Here is a 17,356-nt window from a genome sequence, read left to right on the forward strand (position 1 = left end):
AATTGGCCTGCTCATCCGATCCAATTTGGCCAATTTTGTATCAGTTCTGACTGAGTAAATCTGATCCAATGCCAAGTTGTCTGATAGGCTCTGCACTGGATTGAACTGGAGGCCTTACTGAGGATGTTTTTTTCTTTCTTTTGCTAAAGAAATCTGCTGTCTTTGTGGGCTGCAGCAGTGGCATTTAAAAGCACCGTTTTTCTCCTTGGCAGCCATTCCATAATGGCCTGAGGAAGGAAGCAGCATCATGTTCTGTTCTTTCCCTGTGGCATACTTTCCCTGGTGCATTACTACAGTATGGCTATCCCCCCCCGCCCCCCACAAGTAATGTACAGGGGGAAAGGTGCAATGCCAGGACACTGTTTCCTTCCTTGGGCATTATGAGACAGCTGCCAGGGAGAAACTTGGTGCTTGTAAAAGCTGCTGCTGCTACCCACAGAGGCATTAGTTTTTCTTCAGTAAAAGAAAGAAAAACCATACTGCATTGCCACCAAGTAAGACCCCCAAGCCCTCTAGGCCCGTGCATCAAATCAGTCCATTGCTACCCACATTATTGGACTGATTGAATTCATTCAGTGGTTGACTGCTGTGCGGTGAAGTTCTGCACTTAGACTGGGATTGGAACCACTGGTCAGTTCTCACAGACAGCCTTTTGGCACATAAGTGCTTGAGGAATTCCTTGGTCTGCTGAGATGCTGCCCTTCTCTAAAAATAAATATAACATTTCCATATATACTTTTATGGCAGCATATCCAAAAGGTAGTATGACTTGATCAAAGCTGGGCAGATTTAGCAAAACACCATAGCGTTGTGTCCTTCCTACATTATCTGAAACATGCAGGCATGGAACCAATTTACTGTGCATAATTTATTTGACTCTGCCACAGTAATTCACACACTCTGAATTTCTTCAGCTATCCTACCAGTAGGGAGCTTTCTGAAGAGATTTGTTTTGCAACATGTTCCATCAAAACAGAGGTTAGCATACAACAGTAAAATTCCATAAAAGATGCAAACCATGCCTAGAAATAAGTAGGTTGCCCCAATTCTTTTCTGTTCTGAACTGAGCAACGTTATCTACTCTACAACTATCTAATCCACATCCACATTAAATTTATATATACACACATACAGTATTTTACAGTACTGTTTTACTGTATAAAATAGCTTTATTTTATTAATGGGGGGGGTCTCTTGTGAGTGCATGCACTTGCACATGCCTTAGAGGGAACACGGCTTCAACCCAATCCACAGCCATGGAATAGTCTTGTGGAACTCACAGAGACAAGTTCCCTACAGAGGCCAATGTGTGTTGTGCAGTAGTCTTATATAGCATTTTGTTGCACTGGTGTGTAAAGACCGAAAATATGCATTTATAAGTTATTGTTTTACACAAAGATAAGTACATTTTTAACCTATCTCACCAGAAATCTGTATCCACAGCTATGCTTATATGCATTCTGTTTAAAAGGCCTCTTCTTGACAACTGGTTTACGAATTCCACAAATAATGCCACACACCTCAGTTCCAAATACGTATGAACAAGCATTTGAACATACACTTTCAGCTGGCCACTTGCAACAGTATTCAACAAGCATTAGTTTAATCCTCATCTGGATTTGGGGGTGGATTCCCACCCCCATCGGCGTAAAGGTACATAAACAAGCAAGCCGCTGAACTCTCAGCTAGGGATGTGCGAAATGTTTCGGATACAAAACATTTTGTACCCCAAACAGCCTGTTTCGGGTGTTTTGTAGACAAAACAAAACACCCATTTTCCAGATCAAAAAGTTTTGTATATGAAACAAAACATCCGTGTTTCGGCTACAAAACGTTTTGTTGTTTCGGACCTCCATTTTGTGGTGATCTCTGAGTCAGTCTCCATTTTGTGTTTGACATCTCTTTGAATTTCCCACCCTTCCAGCCTTCTGATCAGTGACCTAAATCATGGGCTGACCGGCTGACAATTCCCTCCTTATTCCCCATTGGCTCTTTTGCTTCTTGCCACTCTTTACTGACCCCACATTGGCCAGGGGAAGGGTTGCTAACCCATGGGGTGCTGGGTTCTGTTGTTTCTGTGGTGTTCTGAGTGTAGATTCTCTGGTAGCATATGAGAGTGGGTTCTTGTTTCTCACTGAAAATCTCATATGCTACCAGAGAATCTACAACGAACACCTCAGAAACACAAAACCCAGTACCCCAAGGGCTTTTGGGTATGGAGGTGGTTGGCACCCTATGTGCACTACACAACCCCTCGCTCTGAGAAACCCCAGTGCCCCCCAAGTGGAATTATGGGGCTGCTGAAACCTCCATTATTCCCTATGGGATAAATCTTAAAACACACGTAAACTTCAACAATTCACAAAAGATCAGCCCTTTGCCCAATGGAGAAGAGAACTGGTCTTGTGGTTGAGCATGACTTGTCTCCATAGCTAAGCAGGATCTGCCCTGGTTGCATATGAATGGGAAACTTGATGTGTGAGCACTGCAAGATATTCCCCTCAGGGGATGAAGCCGCTCTGGGAAGAGCAGAAGGTTTCAAGTTCCCTCCCTGGCTTCTCCAAGATAGGGCTGAGAGAGATTGGTGCCTGCAACCTTGGAGAAGCTGCTGCCAGTCTGTGAAGACAATACTGAGCTAGATAGACCAATGGTCTGACTCAGTATATGACAGTTTCCTATGTTCCTAAATCTTTTGAGATAATTCTCAATTAGCCCCCATTGGTCATTACCACCTACCACACTCCTCTCTGGGTCATCCCTTCCCCTTGATTTGAAGTGATACATTTGCTGGAATCTCCATTATTCCCTATGGGAAAATTCTTAAAGATGTGTAAACTTAAAAAATTCACAAAAAATCAGCCCTTTGCCTAATTCCTTTGACATTTGGGTGGTAGCTTCCACCCATTGGACACTACCACCACCACCCACTCTTTTTGCCCTGGGACCCTTTTTAAAAATCCAAATCAATTCAGATTCAGAAAATTCGGCTACAAAACAAAACAGGGCTGATTCGGATTCAGAAAATTTGGGTACAAAATAAAACGGGGGTGTTTTGATTCGGATACAAATCGAAACAAGAAAATTAAAAAATGCACACCCCTACTCTCAGCTATGCTCTTGTTGTCACACTCTTACCTACACTCTGGTACACGATATATCCGCAGTGATGGCCCCTCACTACTAATGATATTTATCTTATTAATAAAAATATGACACAGCTTAGGAAACTACCCCAAAATGAATAGGCTCCCTGTGTTGGGGTGGTGACTATCCCATTCCCATGTTAAGCCCTTTGGAGGTTCCGCTCCCACTGCCGACCTTCCCCAGTATCATAACAGCCCAGTTTGGGCAGTTTTCAGCCCATTCCAGGCCTCTGTGTTCATCATCATCATCATCATCATCATCAATTTTATTACAGCCACTGGCCAGCAAAAATAGAAGTAACAAATATGTCCAATACAACAATCAATAAAACAAGATACAATCACTCATAATAAATTACTTAAAAACTATAAACAGCTCTCGCAATTAAGCGCTTAATTGGGACCTTAACCTAATGGCAATATAGAAAAATTTAGCTACAATTTTTGTAAAGGGCCTCTGTGTTGTTGTTGTGGCCATTTTGGAGGCCGCTGTGCATGCACAATGGACACCTGCATGACCGGGGTGTCCTGGTCTTGAACTGAACTAGACAAACCCCCAGAAGCACATGTAGAGGAGTAATTAAGATGAGCATCCCTCTCTCACAGTTGAAGGATGTGCAAAGAGCGCATTGGCACATCTGCCAGTGACATCAGGGCAAGTTTGTTCTTACCATGGACCTGATGTTCTCATGTGCGCAGGGCAATGTTCGTCTGAACCTACCCTCAGAGAATTGTGGTGGGGGATAATGTTTTCCTGAATGTATAGCTGGCAGAGGCTCTCCTGAGCAAGTGGTTGATGTGTATAGGCACTATGAGACACCAGAAGCCAGACATACCCCCAGAGATTCAACCACATTCACAAAGGAAAGCATTGTAATCTGTGTTTGGTTTCGAAGGACAGAAGACATTATCAGTGTGTGTACTCAGGAACTCTGTGCCCAGGACAGCTGACTAGGAACCAACCAAAAGATGAGATTATTGTGGGTGGCTGGCCTGTAGAATGCACTTGACCAGGTCCCAGATTGCCTTCAGGTCAGTCACAGGGTGTCCTTTCAGCTGAAATGCTGAGAACTGAGATCCTGAAGTATGGATCCTCATTAGTGTGGGGTTTGTTCATTTTTCTTAGCTGAGAACTCACATTGTCAGTGAGCCATGCATGGTACAGGGTGCCATCCTTGAAGTGTGGGAGTCACTACTTCACTTCCCTGGAGTGAAATATTAAATTATTGTGGGTTCTTTGGCCTGCAAAATTTGGGGGGCATCCAATGTAACCAATGGAACTACTTGGGAGTAGGAGGTCCTCCTCATGTGTATAAAAAAATCATGACTCCGGATGAGGCTTAACATGCCCAGCAGTTCCAGATTTATGGTCTTTCATTTCAAGCATCGTTCACACTGCCCTTTGATTTCTGTAACTTGTTAGCATTTTATCTGAAGTCTGTATCTGGACACATACTTATTGAGATTGGCCAGTGCCATGCAGAGTGACTCAATTATTTCATGTATCTTGGATGGAATATATATGAAACCAGAGATGCCATTTTTGGTTTTGCAGCCCACTTTGTTAGCTGAAACTCAGTTTGCATTTGGTTTGAGGAAAGTAGTACAGTATTTCAGCCTGCTTAGGTGCTAAAGCTGATCTATAACTTACTTAAAAGAAACCATAACATTAAGAATTATTTCTAGCTGCCAGGGAAACATAGGTCAGTCTACTGATTTTCTTCCTTATAAGTGAAATAGAGATTAAAATACTTTAATGTGTGGCTGTAAATTAAGTTAAATAGCATCATATTGTTATTAAATTTGTGAGATATACAATAACTCCTTTACAAAACGTCCACGTTTTTGGTGTGGGCATTATAAAGTATTTGGAATGTCCTCCATTTATAGAATTCACTTAAACTAGGCAACGACTTTACATCTAAATTAAGAAGTAGATTTTTTTACATTGCAAGTAGGGATGTGCAAAAATTCATTTTTTCTATTCAATTCGTACCTGAATTGAATCACCCCTGATTTGTTTTGGATCCGAATCTGCACACCCGAATCACCCCAGATTCGGTGTGCACCCCAATTTTCTGAATCTGAATAGATTTGGAAGGAAGCGGGGGGGGGGTTCCAGGTGCAAAAGAGTGGGGGTGGGAGTAATGCCCAAAGGGTGGAAGCTACCACCCAAATTTCAAAGAGATTGAAATTTTTAAAGGGGTGATTTTTAAAGAATTTTTGAAGTTGGCATGTCTTTAAGCTTTTCCTCATAGGGAATAATGGGGATTTCAGCAGCCTTATAGCTCCGCATGGGGGCACCAGGGTGGCCCAGAGCGGGTTGTGGTGGGTGGCAGTGCCCAATGGGTACAAGGAAGCTACCACTCATAGTTCAAAGAAATTGGGCAAAGAGGTGTTTTTAAATAATCTTTTGAAGTCGGTATGTCTTTGTGGCAGATTCAGGGCAGATAAGGGGTTTCGGAGGTAGAAGAGTGGGTCAGGTGGTAGTGCCCCAATGAGTGCTTGCTACCACCCAGATTTCAAATAAATTGGTGAAAGGGGTGATTTTTAATCTCCCCCCTGAACTTTGTGGGTCTTTACACTTCCCCCCATAGGGAATAATGGAGATTTCAGCAGCCCCATAATTCCATGTGGGGGCCACCAGGGTGGCCCAGAGCAGGTTGCGGTGTAGTGCACATAGGGTGCCAACAAACCCACAAGCCTATGGGGCACTGGGTTTTATTGTTTTCAATGTCTGAGGTCTCAGAACACCTCAGACATTGAAAACAACAAAACCCAGTGCCCCCACGGGCTTGTCATTCTGGGGGTGTTTGGCACCCTATGTGCACTACACCACTACCCACTTTGGGCCACCCTGGTGTCCCCTAAGTGGAGCTATGGGGCTGCTGAAATTCCCCATTATTTCCTAAGGGGGAAGCTTTAAAAATGCACAAACTTCAGAAAAAAGTTAAAAAGCACCCCTTTCCCCAATTTCTAGCTTCCACCCATTGGGCACCACCAACCAACCCACTTTGGCCACAAAATGGAGGTCCGAATCTCCAAATTTTTTGGATCAGAATCTGGGGTGATTTGTTTTGTCTCCTCATTCTGAGGAGATACCATTGTCTTTTCATTCTGTTTCAACTGCCTGGCTGGCTAAAAATAGTCGGTAGCATCAGATCCATAGAGGTTTCTCTAGGGCAGCATGATTTGCACAAAATGGCACTGCTCTAAATACACCTCACCCACCTCTCCAAGAGTCTAGCACCATAGACTCATTATTGTACTCCTCAACCAGCCCACATCTTCCACAAGACAGAACTGATATAGAGAAACATGGCCCATGCTTCTAGGATATTGGCACCATAGTTTTTCTCCTCAAGCCAGGTAGATAAAGAGTGAAGAGCAGGAAACAAGGAGGTTGGGAGCAAGCACTGCCGGCCAGTCACGTACTGAAGAGAGTGAGGGAAGTGAGCAGGAAGAGCAGGAGTGGGAGGGGACTTGGGAGCAAGCAGGTGAGCATAAGGGAATGGAAAAGAGGACAGAGGAGGGAAATGGGATATTTTAGTTGGAAGAAGCATTTGGAACTTAGATAGACAAGACAAAAGAGTACAGAAACACTTCAGATTCTGGGGCTCAGCTTTGACACCATTGTAGCCCTGATCACACCTTCACCAGCCAATTACAGAATCCTGCATGAGCATGCCCCCATTTCATATTCACAAGCTTTACTGTCTAATGGAATCCCATTGTATTGATTTTTATTTCCCAAGATTAGTAGCTGAGAAGAGTAGTTGAGAAGTTATGAAGGGAATCCACACTGGGAATGGGGGTGGACTGGTATCAGAATATTCATGTTATAATAATTGTATGTATAATATCAAGTTTCTAGTAACAATAATGTTTTTTAAAATCAGAAATAGAGTGTTTTTCAATACTAGCACAAAAAATGAGTAAATAATCTAGAGTCTGATAATGTTATTAATAAGTTGGCTCTGAAGCATCAATTTAGAAGTAAAGCCCAGAATAATTGGGAGGTTTTTCCACTTAATTCCTAGGCGAATTTCTCTGGCCACTCCCCGCCAACTTTATAAATCATCCAACATGACTCAGCGGTGGCAGAGAAGGGAGATTTCCAATTTTGAATACTTGATGTTTCTCAATACTATAGCAGGTAAGTCTGTCTCTTTAATCCTTCATAATATGTTTATGTTTGTCAAAATCCTGAGTACCATGACTTGATAGAATACACTTATCCCTCTGGAATTCAGCTTCAGCTCTATGATAGATTCTGAAAAACTCACATTAAATTTTATCGGAAAATGCACTAGCTATCACCCAGGCTTTAGATTTATTTATTGTGTTGGTGGTTGTTCTTTGCTCTCCTTCTGCCATTTCCTCTGCTGACAGCTTTGTCTGAAGCTTTATTAGAGTCAACAAACCATTGCCAGTGTGTGTGTCTGGAAATAATAATGGGAAAATGTAATTTTGCTACTTCGTCATTCTTAGCAACAGGAACTAGACAGCAAAATAACAGTAGTATTCTGCCTAATACAGATGTCACCTGGGTGGTGTTATGATTAAACTCCGTCTTACTTGTTTTAGGAATTTGAACTGGAATGTATGAGATTAAGTATTTAAAATTAGACCTAAGATTCATAACCTACCTATGTGTATGAATACAAAAAGTGAATTTTACTGGTGCTTGTCATTAATTAATGAGTGCTATATATAGTAATTTCTTCATTCAGATGTGCTTGAAATGTATGGCTTCAAGATTTTTTTTAGAATTTTTTTACTGTTAGTATATCATTAATGCAGCATACAAAATAACATCAATAAATAGCCATATGTTTTATCAAATGAAAGGAAACTCAGCTGAATGTCCACTGAGCTTTAGTTGGACAGAAAAAGAAAAACCTGGACGTCTAAAGCCAGTCCAAGCATGCTGATTATTTTATGTACTGAGATCAATGAAAAGGTGGTAATGTGTAGGCCTCAGCCAGGCAAACATATACAAACCAATTGTATTGCAGCTTGAAAATCAGTCATTACGATTAATTTGTTTATCTGTGGTGGACCAATTTATTACAGTACTAATACAATACGATATGCAACCATGAATCCCATTTAATGAATTTTCACGAAGATAGTGGATCATGTGTTATGATACAACCATATTCACTTTCTTTTGACAGTGTTCTGTTAATACTTTTAATCACAATAATGGCTAACATTGATGTAGTGCTTTAGAGTGTTTAAAGAGCTTCACGTACATAATCTTAGTAATCCTTACAATAACCTTGTTTAAGTGGAGGGCTAAAGCTAAGAGTTAGTGACTTGCTTGAGGCCACTCAGTGAGCACATGGCTAATACAAAATTTGAACCGCTTGACTTTTTATTTTTTTAACTTTCATTTTATTTTATTTGACTCACGTTAAAGGGTTCCTTCTTAGAGAGGTTTTCCACCTTTAAAAAGGTGGAAGGAAGAGAAATGAAGAGAATGGAAGGGCATGAGAAAAGAATAGGTAAAATGACACCATAAAGTATGGTTATTCTGGAAATGTTTTAAAGGATAATCCTCTTCAGGCATTGTGTTGTATGTATATTCAAGCGTCTATATGAATGTGCATATTTTTGTGTGAATGTTGTGCATGCATTCATTTAAAAAGTGAACCAGGGTTCAGGTCCCTCAAATGCATAGTACAGATAGGAAGTATACTGCCATACATTATTTTATTTTATTTTATTTTATTTCTATACCGCCCTTCCAAAAATGGCTCAGGGTGGTTTACATTAAAATAAAAACATTTAAAATCAATTAACAGTTAAAATCAAAAACTATAAAAACAATACAAAACCAATTAATAATTAAAAGATTTAAAACAGTTTTAAAACCCTGGAAAACCAGGCCAAATATGTACAGTTTAAAGGCAGTTTAAAAAACCCTGGAAGGCCAGGCCAGACAGATAGGTCTTAAGGGCTCTCCTGAAGGCCAATAATGAATTCAGAGTATAGATTTCTGCAGGGAGTGCATTCACAGCCCAGGAGCAGCTACAGAGAAGGCCCGCCTTTGAGTTGCCACCAGACGTGCCGGTGGTAACTGAAGATGGACCTCCTCAGATGACCTTAACGTGCGGTGGGGATCATGTAGGATACATGTGTTTGACATGTGTTAATAATGGTGTGTACATACAGATCTATAAATGTGTGCACTGTACATAGATTGTACGTGCATTGAGCATAACATGTGAATGGAGCTAATGCGTGTTTTTCATCTGGAAATCTCTGCAGAAAAAGCTTAAACAATTGAAATATTTTATTTATTTATTTATTTATTTATTTAACATATTTTTATACCGCCCAACACTTACGTCTCTGGGCGGTTTACAACAAGATAAAAACAACATTAAAACATTAGTTAAAAACAAAAACAAGAAATTTAAAATATGACAATTAAAAATTTTTTAAACAATATTCTAAAACAACATTAAAAACAATCAAAACAGTATCAGTTTTGATACTGTCATTAACAGTAACAGACACAGTTGGCAGTGCAGGCAGCTTCCTGGAGCAGCAAAATTCCAGGGGATCCAGGCTAACTGGAAAGATCCTCTGAGGGAGCACAGTTCTCCCCGCCCTCAAAAAAAACACCTTTGGGTTAACATAGTCAGACATGGGGAGAATCGTGCTTCTATTTTCTCGATTGCAGCCCCTTTCACCTTGTTCCATCCTGACAGTGTAGCAAAGTGAGAGTTTGTTCACTTCAGAACAAGGAAAACGGAACGGGTAAACACAATTGCTTCTACCACATACAAAATGCAGGGTTGTGGGAAGGATTCATTTTTAACTCTGGCAGCAAAAGGGCTTGTGGAAATAGGGAGCTTGCTGCAGGCATGGGAAGAAAATGTATATATTTATTATTTATTTGTAAGATCCATATGCCACTCTTCCACAACAGCACTCAGCACAGCTAAATCAAGTACAATTAAAAACAACTAAAAAAACTATTTTCACAAAAAACAGAGACACAGATGATAATTCCAGCAGAAAACAATTCTAAACGGCCTGGGCAAGTAAAAATGTCTGTATCTGGCACCAGACAGCATATAGGGATGATGTCAGGAGACTTGCTTGGAAAGCGTGTTTAGCAGCTGGAGTGCAGTGCACAACAGAAAAGGGCTGTTTCCATTCTTTGGATCTTTCTGTTTTGGGATCACTTCAGAAAGTAGGGGAGACTCAGAGGAAGGCCTCACTCGTGGGCATGCACATGTGGAAAAATGTGACATTTTGAGTAGCCTCACCTCAAACCTTTAAAGGTTAACACTAGCATTATGAAAGGTGTGAAATAGATGTGGGAGATTATGCTTGCTTAGTACAGAGAGAGCGCTGTTCGTATGTTACCTCAGCTACCTATTCTGTGCATTTATTATTAGCATAAGCTTCCTTTGGTGGGAAATGCTCTGAAATGAGAAATTACTGCACATAAAAGCTGATCTGTGCTTCTCCATACTCCCTCCTTTGGCTGCTCACAGACGTAGACTACACATGTGAGTTGTTAAATATAAAAGAGGTAAATATACTGAGGTAATACATGAAATGACACAAAAGAAGAAGAGAAATGATTGTCAAGGAGTTTAGAAGATCCTTTAAAACAACATTAAATTGTTTACATTTTATCATATTAGAATATTTAAGGCCATGTTGATTTCATATTGTCATCAATTAGGGTTGCCATATTCTGGCTTTCCAAATCTGTGTGCCTAATTTGCATATCATGTAAATTGGCTTGAAAATGGGTTAACAGCTTGATTCACAAGCTCTTGCCCTGACCAGGGCTTCCCCCCACCTCCTGAGCATGTCTTCCAGGAGCTTGCCTCCGCCCAGGGGGAAGAAAAGATCTCGCAACAGCCCTGCTAACAAGAGTCCGGACAATGGCAGTGGAGGACGCATGGGAAAGAAGAAACAAACTAAGCTCAATTCCTTCCTCCCCCTATCAGAGGCAACAGCGGGAGATGCATACGCTGTGAGTACCAAGAATAGATTTATGGCTCTAGGCTCGGAAGCTCCGTCCCACCCCCACCCCACCCCCCAGATAAAGAGGCCTTATCATGCAAGCTGGCTATTAAGCAAGATACACCCAAGCTGTCTTGGAGGGTTGCTCTTAGTAGCTCCCTAGATCGAAGAGATAGGTGCCCAACACTTACCAGCCATGCATCCTGTCCCTCATCTGATCCAGTCACCCAGCAACTTAGTGATATCTACATTATCTCAGCAGAAAGTTTGATAGCCATTCTCAGCTGGATAAACAATTTTAATGAAAAACTGGACAGTCTGAGGCAAGCTTTTGAGCAATTTGTAGCCCAGGAACATCAAGGGATTAAAAACTCCTCGAAGTGTGCCGTCACTGTCCCCTGACCAGCCCCTTCCTTCACTTCTGTCTCCACTTCTTCACATAAGATGATCCTAGATTCTTGGGAAATAATAGCCAAACAAACTTCCATCGTGGGCTTCAAAACAATAAATGTGTCCTTGAAATTCCTCGCAGTGCTCGTCATAGATGGACAAACCACAAGGGGATTACTCGCTCTTTGTCCTACTTGTCAACCACCAAACCAGATTGGCTTAATCTCCTACTTCTTGCTGCCTGCTAGCCCACACCGCAGAAAGCTATTTTTAACCTTCCAAAATGCAGTACTGGTGACAAAACTGACATGCCAGCCAGGTCGCTTGCTCTTTTATGGTTACCAACTTATTCGTGTTTTTGCAGACCCTGTAATTAGAGATCTAATCTCTAAGCAAGAGAGTAATAGTCCTACCATAAAACCCACCAACTCTAAGGACAATAAATCTCCTAGCTGTGACAAAGACAAGCAAGCTGCTACCATTCTGACTGGGGATTTTCAACTGCATAAAGCCATCTAGGATGAACTAAGTCACCTAAAAATCACCTGTTTAGAGCAAAAAAACCCCACCCTGTTGGCTCCAGCTTTGCATTCAGGACACGGGAAGAGCACCACACTTACAGACTCAGACTCTGATATGGATATCCAACCCCAAAAAGCACTCACAAACCACTCCAGCTACCCAGCCCCCAAAATATGCCACGCTTCTGCTATACACACCAAGAGTAAAAGAAAACTGTCAGTACATCTGGCAGATTTATGCTCTAGCTCTGAGAGTGGTCGTGAAACAGATGATGTAGAAGGACCTCTCAACAAGCTCATCATCAACTAGAGTGACTGGCCCTCTAGACCTTGTGGGTTAGCCCTGCAGACATCTGGCATCACAGATACTGTGAAATCCTCTTCTCACATTGCAGTCCCACTCCTGGAATATGCCCAGGAGGAACCCACCCTGGGGGGCAGAGTGCACATGCCCCACAACAGCCCTCAAGAACCCTCTCTCACACCTGCAAACCTCCCAAGTAATGAAGTAGGTGAAGAACTGCTGCCAGGGACTACTACCTCGCAAGAACCACGCCCTGGAATGCTATTTGCCAGTGACCCACTCTTTGACAAGGTCACTGTGCTGTTGATCTCAAATAACTCGTATGTGAAAGCCTCCCCAGGGGAGGGTCCCCATGCCCCACCCATCATCTCCACAACCTGAGGAGCCACAAACCATCTTAGATGCCCCTGAGAGTATGACGTGCCCCCAGCTCCATTTGACCCCCAACTTGAGCCACGATCAACTGGAGGGCTATGCTCCTTCGGGGCAGTCATCTCCTCAGAAGCAACAACAGGTGCATACACCCCTGGAAGTAGGCCGATTGTCAGAGGTAGGGGCCCTCACACTGCCCCCATCAAGCCAGCCCCTCTCTGTAACCGCAAAGGACACCAGCACACAAGGCATGGGCCCAGGATCTCTCCTTGACACCAACCTCTGACACCTTTAACATGCTAACCCCTCCAGCAGGCTCGACTATGTCACAGGGACTTCTAACCCAACCTACAGAGATTTCCTCCCAGGGAGGTCTGATGGTCATAGAGGTGGGTGTCCAGGAACTTGAAAGTGCTCCACCTGCTATCTCTCTCAAGACCTGTCGACATCTCAAGATCCCTCCACACAACCACCACTTTACAGCTCTACACAATGCCATCAAGTAGACTAGCGTAAAGTTGGCCTTTTAATGTGGAATGTGGCCGGGTGGAATTCCTCTGTTATGGACTCATCCTTCAGAGCCTATCTCACTTGCCACAATATTATTCTGATCCAGGAAACCTGGACATCTGGGGAGATATTACTCAATGGCTTTCACTCTTATACAGTTGGAGTTCTACCAGGGGCAGGCCGTGGCAGATGCAAAGGTGGCCTGGGTGTGCTTGTTGCTACCTCTCTACACGCATCCTCGAAGCTGCTTCTACCCCTCAAACAATATGCTATGGCAGTTTTGATTCAATTCAGCCGCTGCAATCTGCTGATAATTAACCTCTATCTCTCTCTGCAATGGAGGAAGCCTCAGGTCAGATCAATGTGGACTGAACTTGATAACTATGAAGTAGATCTCCTCCTCGCTATTCCTAATGCATTTGTGGTGATGGGTGGTGATTTAAACACTAGGCTGGACCCTGATTACCCTACTTTATACACTCAACAGAGGGCTTATCCACCCAATCCCAAGGCAGACAGGCTCCCTCTTATCCATCTTTCAAAGGACCAAAGGTCAAATTATGCAGGTCTCTGCTTGAGTCTAATGACCACCAGACTTAATCTCTTCATTCTGAACGGCCCGCTTGAAAATGACCATTCTGCCGAGTTCACCTATCTGGCCGGTTCTAGAATGAGCTTGATTGACTACTTTATCACCTCAGGGAACCTGCTCCCTCTGGTGATAGGCTTCATTCCTTCCTTATAAATGGAGCTACATGGGAAGAACAGCTAGAGCCATTCCCAACCCACCCATCCCCTTTGCACCAGCAGATCTACTTATAGGAAAGTTCTGCAACCACAGGTTACAGTTGTAATCCTCCCATTGACATATCTTCTTTTGATCTGAAGGATGGCTGCAACAGTGGCATAATGCCAAGGCTGACTCATCCACAAAACAGACTGAGGAAGTAGCCTCAGATGACAGATTAGCAGGGTCTCTGGGGACTGTCACCTGCAGCTGTCTACTATCACGCTTCCTTATCCTCTTCTCCCCACATTTGCTGACTTTAAAAAGGAAGAGGGGAACAGGGAAGAAGGAGTGGTGTCACACAACTTCTCCTAAGAGACACTGTCGCCCACCACTCCTCTCCTCCATACTTCCTCTTCTGCCCCATCCCCTTCTTATTTTCCAAATTCAGAGAGTGCAAGAGGAGGAGAAGGCACGATAGTGGCAGACAGCAGAGATGCTGCTCCTGTGTAAGGGGTGCAGCATTTTCCCCATCTCGACACCCCATCTCAAGCACTGGCCCATCTTGGGTCAACCTTGCATAATGCCATTCTTCCTCAGAGACTGATTGGGGAGAAAGGAGGAAAACAGGGTTTATCTCCCTCCTGCCCACTTGCCTTTGATGCAGATGGCAGCTGCATCAAACATCCCGTGGCTAAGGGTCAGTATTTCTCAAGCTGCCTGTTCAAACATCTTGAGGAACATCATGGGGCAAGCAAGATAATCTTTAACAAGCAACTGAATTTCCCACAACCAAGCCTGCAAGTGAAGCACTAAACAAAAGTTGAAGCATCAGGATTCGGTGTGAACCAGTCATTCTCTGCTGCTGAATGAGGACATCTCACATGGGTTATCCTTCCCACATGCTACAGAGGGCAGGAAAAATCAATTAAGGAAAGTCTTTAAGAGGCCTGCAAGGATAGCCCATCCAAGTTCAGTTTGTCCTGCACCAGCTCCAGAGAAGGTCTCCCTTGGTTCTTCTACCTAAGTTTTCCCTCCATTTGTTTGTTCTCTTACCGTCTAGCCTGTCCCTTCTAATTTCTTGGAATCTCCTTCTTGTTTTTCCCCATTCCTTTCTCCATTGTCTTCTTCCCTTGCTGTGCTCGCTTTTGCAAAAAACAAAAACAAAACAGCTTTATTTTGCCTTTCCTTATCCCCCTCCTCTCCTCCCCCGCCCCTTCGATGGAGCATTCAGGGAGCAACATGCAGCACATTTTCCTTCCAAAAGGAAATAAGACATTTAGTTTTAAGCCTGATGGTAGGCCCCAACACCACCAGGTGCTGGTGCATGCTACCTGTTTTGGCTCACCATGCACCTCTAGGTCCTTGCCAGAGTTGTGCGATGAGGGCCTGGGTACTACTGACCCCAGGGAAGGACCTTCAGGTCATCTGCCAAGAGAAGGCAAGCACACTGGAAAGCGAAAATGCTCCCAAATGCCAACATCACTGGAGGCTAGCCACAATTCTGAAATTGTGCCCGTGCCCCTCGATACTGTTGCAGAAGCCCCACAGGGCCTACAAAACACTTGTCCCTGCGCTGCACAACTGGACGCACCACATGGCAACCATGCAGACCAAGAAGCAGGCAGTAAACAAGGAGCCTCCTACAGGCAGGCCTTCTGGATGGTGGGTTGTGTGATCCCAGAGCAGGTGCAGAGGGCCCCTTCAGAAGGGAGCAAACATCCATTACAGCTTCCAGGCCTTTCTGCTCCAGTGGTGCTACTCTCCCCTGCAGAGATCAGGAGGCCAGCCACCCAGCAGTGGCAATGGGGATCTGCCAGTGCCTGTACAGCCTACGCAGCCAGCAATCCCTACACCAACTGAGGATGAAGGTACAGTTGCTCCAGCTGAACCAGCTGCACCAAAAGCAGCGAGACTGGAGCCCTGTAGTCCCAATTCCCCCGACCACCCCCAGGGGCCTCAAGAGCCAGTGTTGCCCAACTTTCCTGGGGAGCTACTAGTGGCCTGGTAATCTTGGATTAAGAGAATGCTTACTTAATCCCTCCAACAACATGCCAAGCATAACTCCTCTAAAAAACCACTCTTAAGCCAGGGAGGTTTCTTCCTCATCCTCTTCTGAGTCATCTTCCTCATTTGATTCTGATAATCCTCCTAAAAAGACAAGGAAGACGTATAAAAGCATAAGAAATCACAAAAATAAAAAATGTCAACCCCACCCCCCGCCAAGGAACAGGCTAAACACAAAAGGAACCGGGCTTCCTCATCTCAGTCCTCAACGATTTCTGATTATAACTCCCTTGATCCACACCTGGCGAGGCCAGCTGAACCACTGTTGCCCCCAACACCCAGTGACCCTATTGATACCTCTGTGGATGTTCTAGACAACCCTGAACTGCAAGCAGATTCAAGGGAAGAAGAGGAATGGTCTGATGACCAAGCCGCTGAACCTTCCTTAAAGTCACACAGACTATTCCTATCTGATTCCTTTCCCCATCTGTTTCAAAAGGCCATACATACACGGGGGCTCTAGCAAATGCAATCCCAAGAACATGATCTATTGTTTCCTTTCCCCGAGAGTTTTTGTGAGACAGTGAAACATGCATGGCAGTCCCCATCCACTTCCCAAAAGACTACCCCACTTGCAAATAAATTTTACAGCTTTGTTCCCACAGCCTTAGCTATGTTTCAGATTCCACCAGTCAATGCTTCCATGGTGGCTTTGACATTGGCGGCTTGGGCATTGACAAATGGCATTTGACAATACCATTCTACATTGTGATGGGGACTCAACTAGGGATGTGCAAATTGATTCAGGTACACATTGATTTGTACCCAAATTCAGCTGATTCGGGTGATTTGGAGACAAAACAAATTACCCCTGTGGTCCATTGGCTAGATTCGGGTACAAATCGAATTGCGCCTGATTCAGTTTGAATCGACTCGAGATTCAGATCCCTCCTATTAATTTTTCCAGATTCCCAGCTTTCATTAGAAAAAAAAAGCTAAGCTCTAGCCCTTGTAGAAGTGGAGTTATGGAGCAAAATGTGTGCTCACTATTTTTTCAAGTGTTTGGATTCTTTGGTGTATAATAACTTTTCCTCAATGAATCCCCATGAGGATTCATTACATACCTTCATTTCTTCTTTTCATTTTGATTGTCTTTTCGACAGTGCCAACTGTCAACTGCCATGTGCCAACTACACCGCACTCCCTCCCGCAAGGCAGTGGGGTACTACTCAGTTTATGTTCTGGGATTTTTTTCAAATGTTTAAGCTCTTTGTATTTTGTTTATGTTCTAGGATTCCACCCCCCCCAAGTGTTTAAGCTCTCTGTCTAATAACCTTTCCTCATAATGAATCCCTATGAGGATTCATTACACACCAAAGAGTCT

At 43.4% G+C, this 17,356-nt stretch overlaps 1 protein-coding gene across 11 annotated transcripts in view; it reads left to right on the forward strand.

The window, feature by feature from the left end:
- Positions 1–17,356, forward strand: part of NBEA (neurobeachin) — a 670,094-nt gene that overhangs the window by 509,227 nt on the left and 143,511 nt on the right. For all 11 annotated transcript variants that reach the window (XM_053311836.1, XM_053311837.1, XM_053311835.1 and 8 more), the window contains one exon: positions 7,184–7,299. In XM_053311836.1, coding sequence (XP_053167811.1) covers positions 7,184–7,299 — 116 coding nt within the window. The remainder of the gene's footprint in view (positions 1–7,183; positions 7,300–17,356) is intronic.

Source organism: Hemicordylus capensis, chromosome 3, assembly GCF_027244095.1.
Source record: "Hemicordylus capensis ecotype Gifberg chromosome 3, rHemCap1.1.pri, whole genome shotgun sequence".
Taxonomy (NCBI): Eukaryota; Metazoa; Chordata; class Lepidosauria; order Squamata; family Cordylidae; genus Hemicordylus; species Hemicordylus capensis.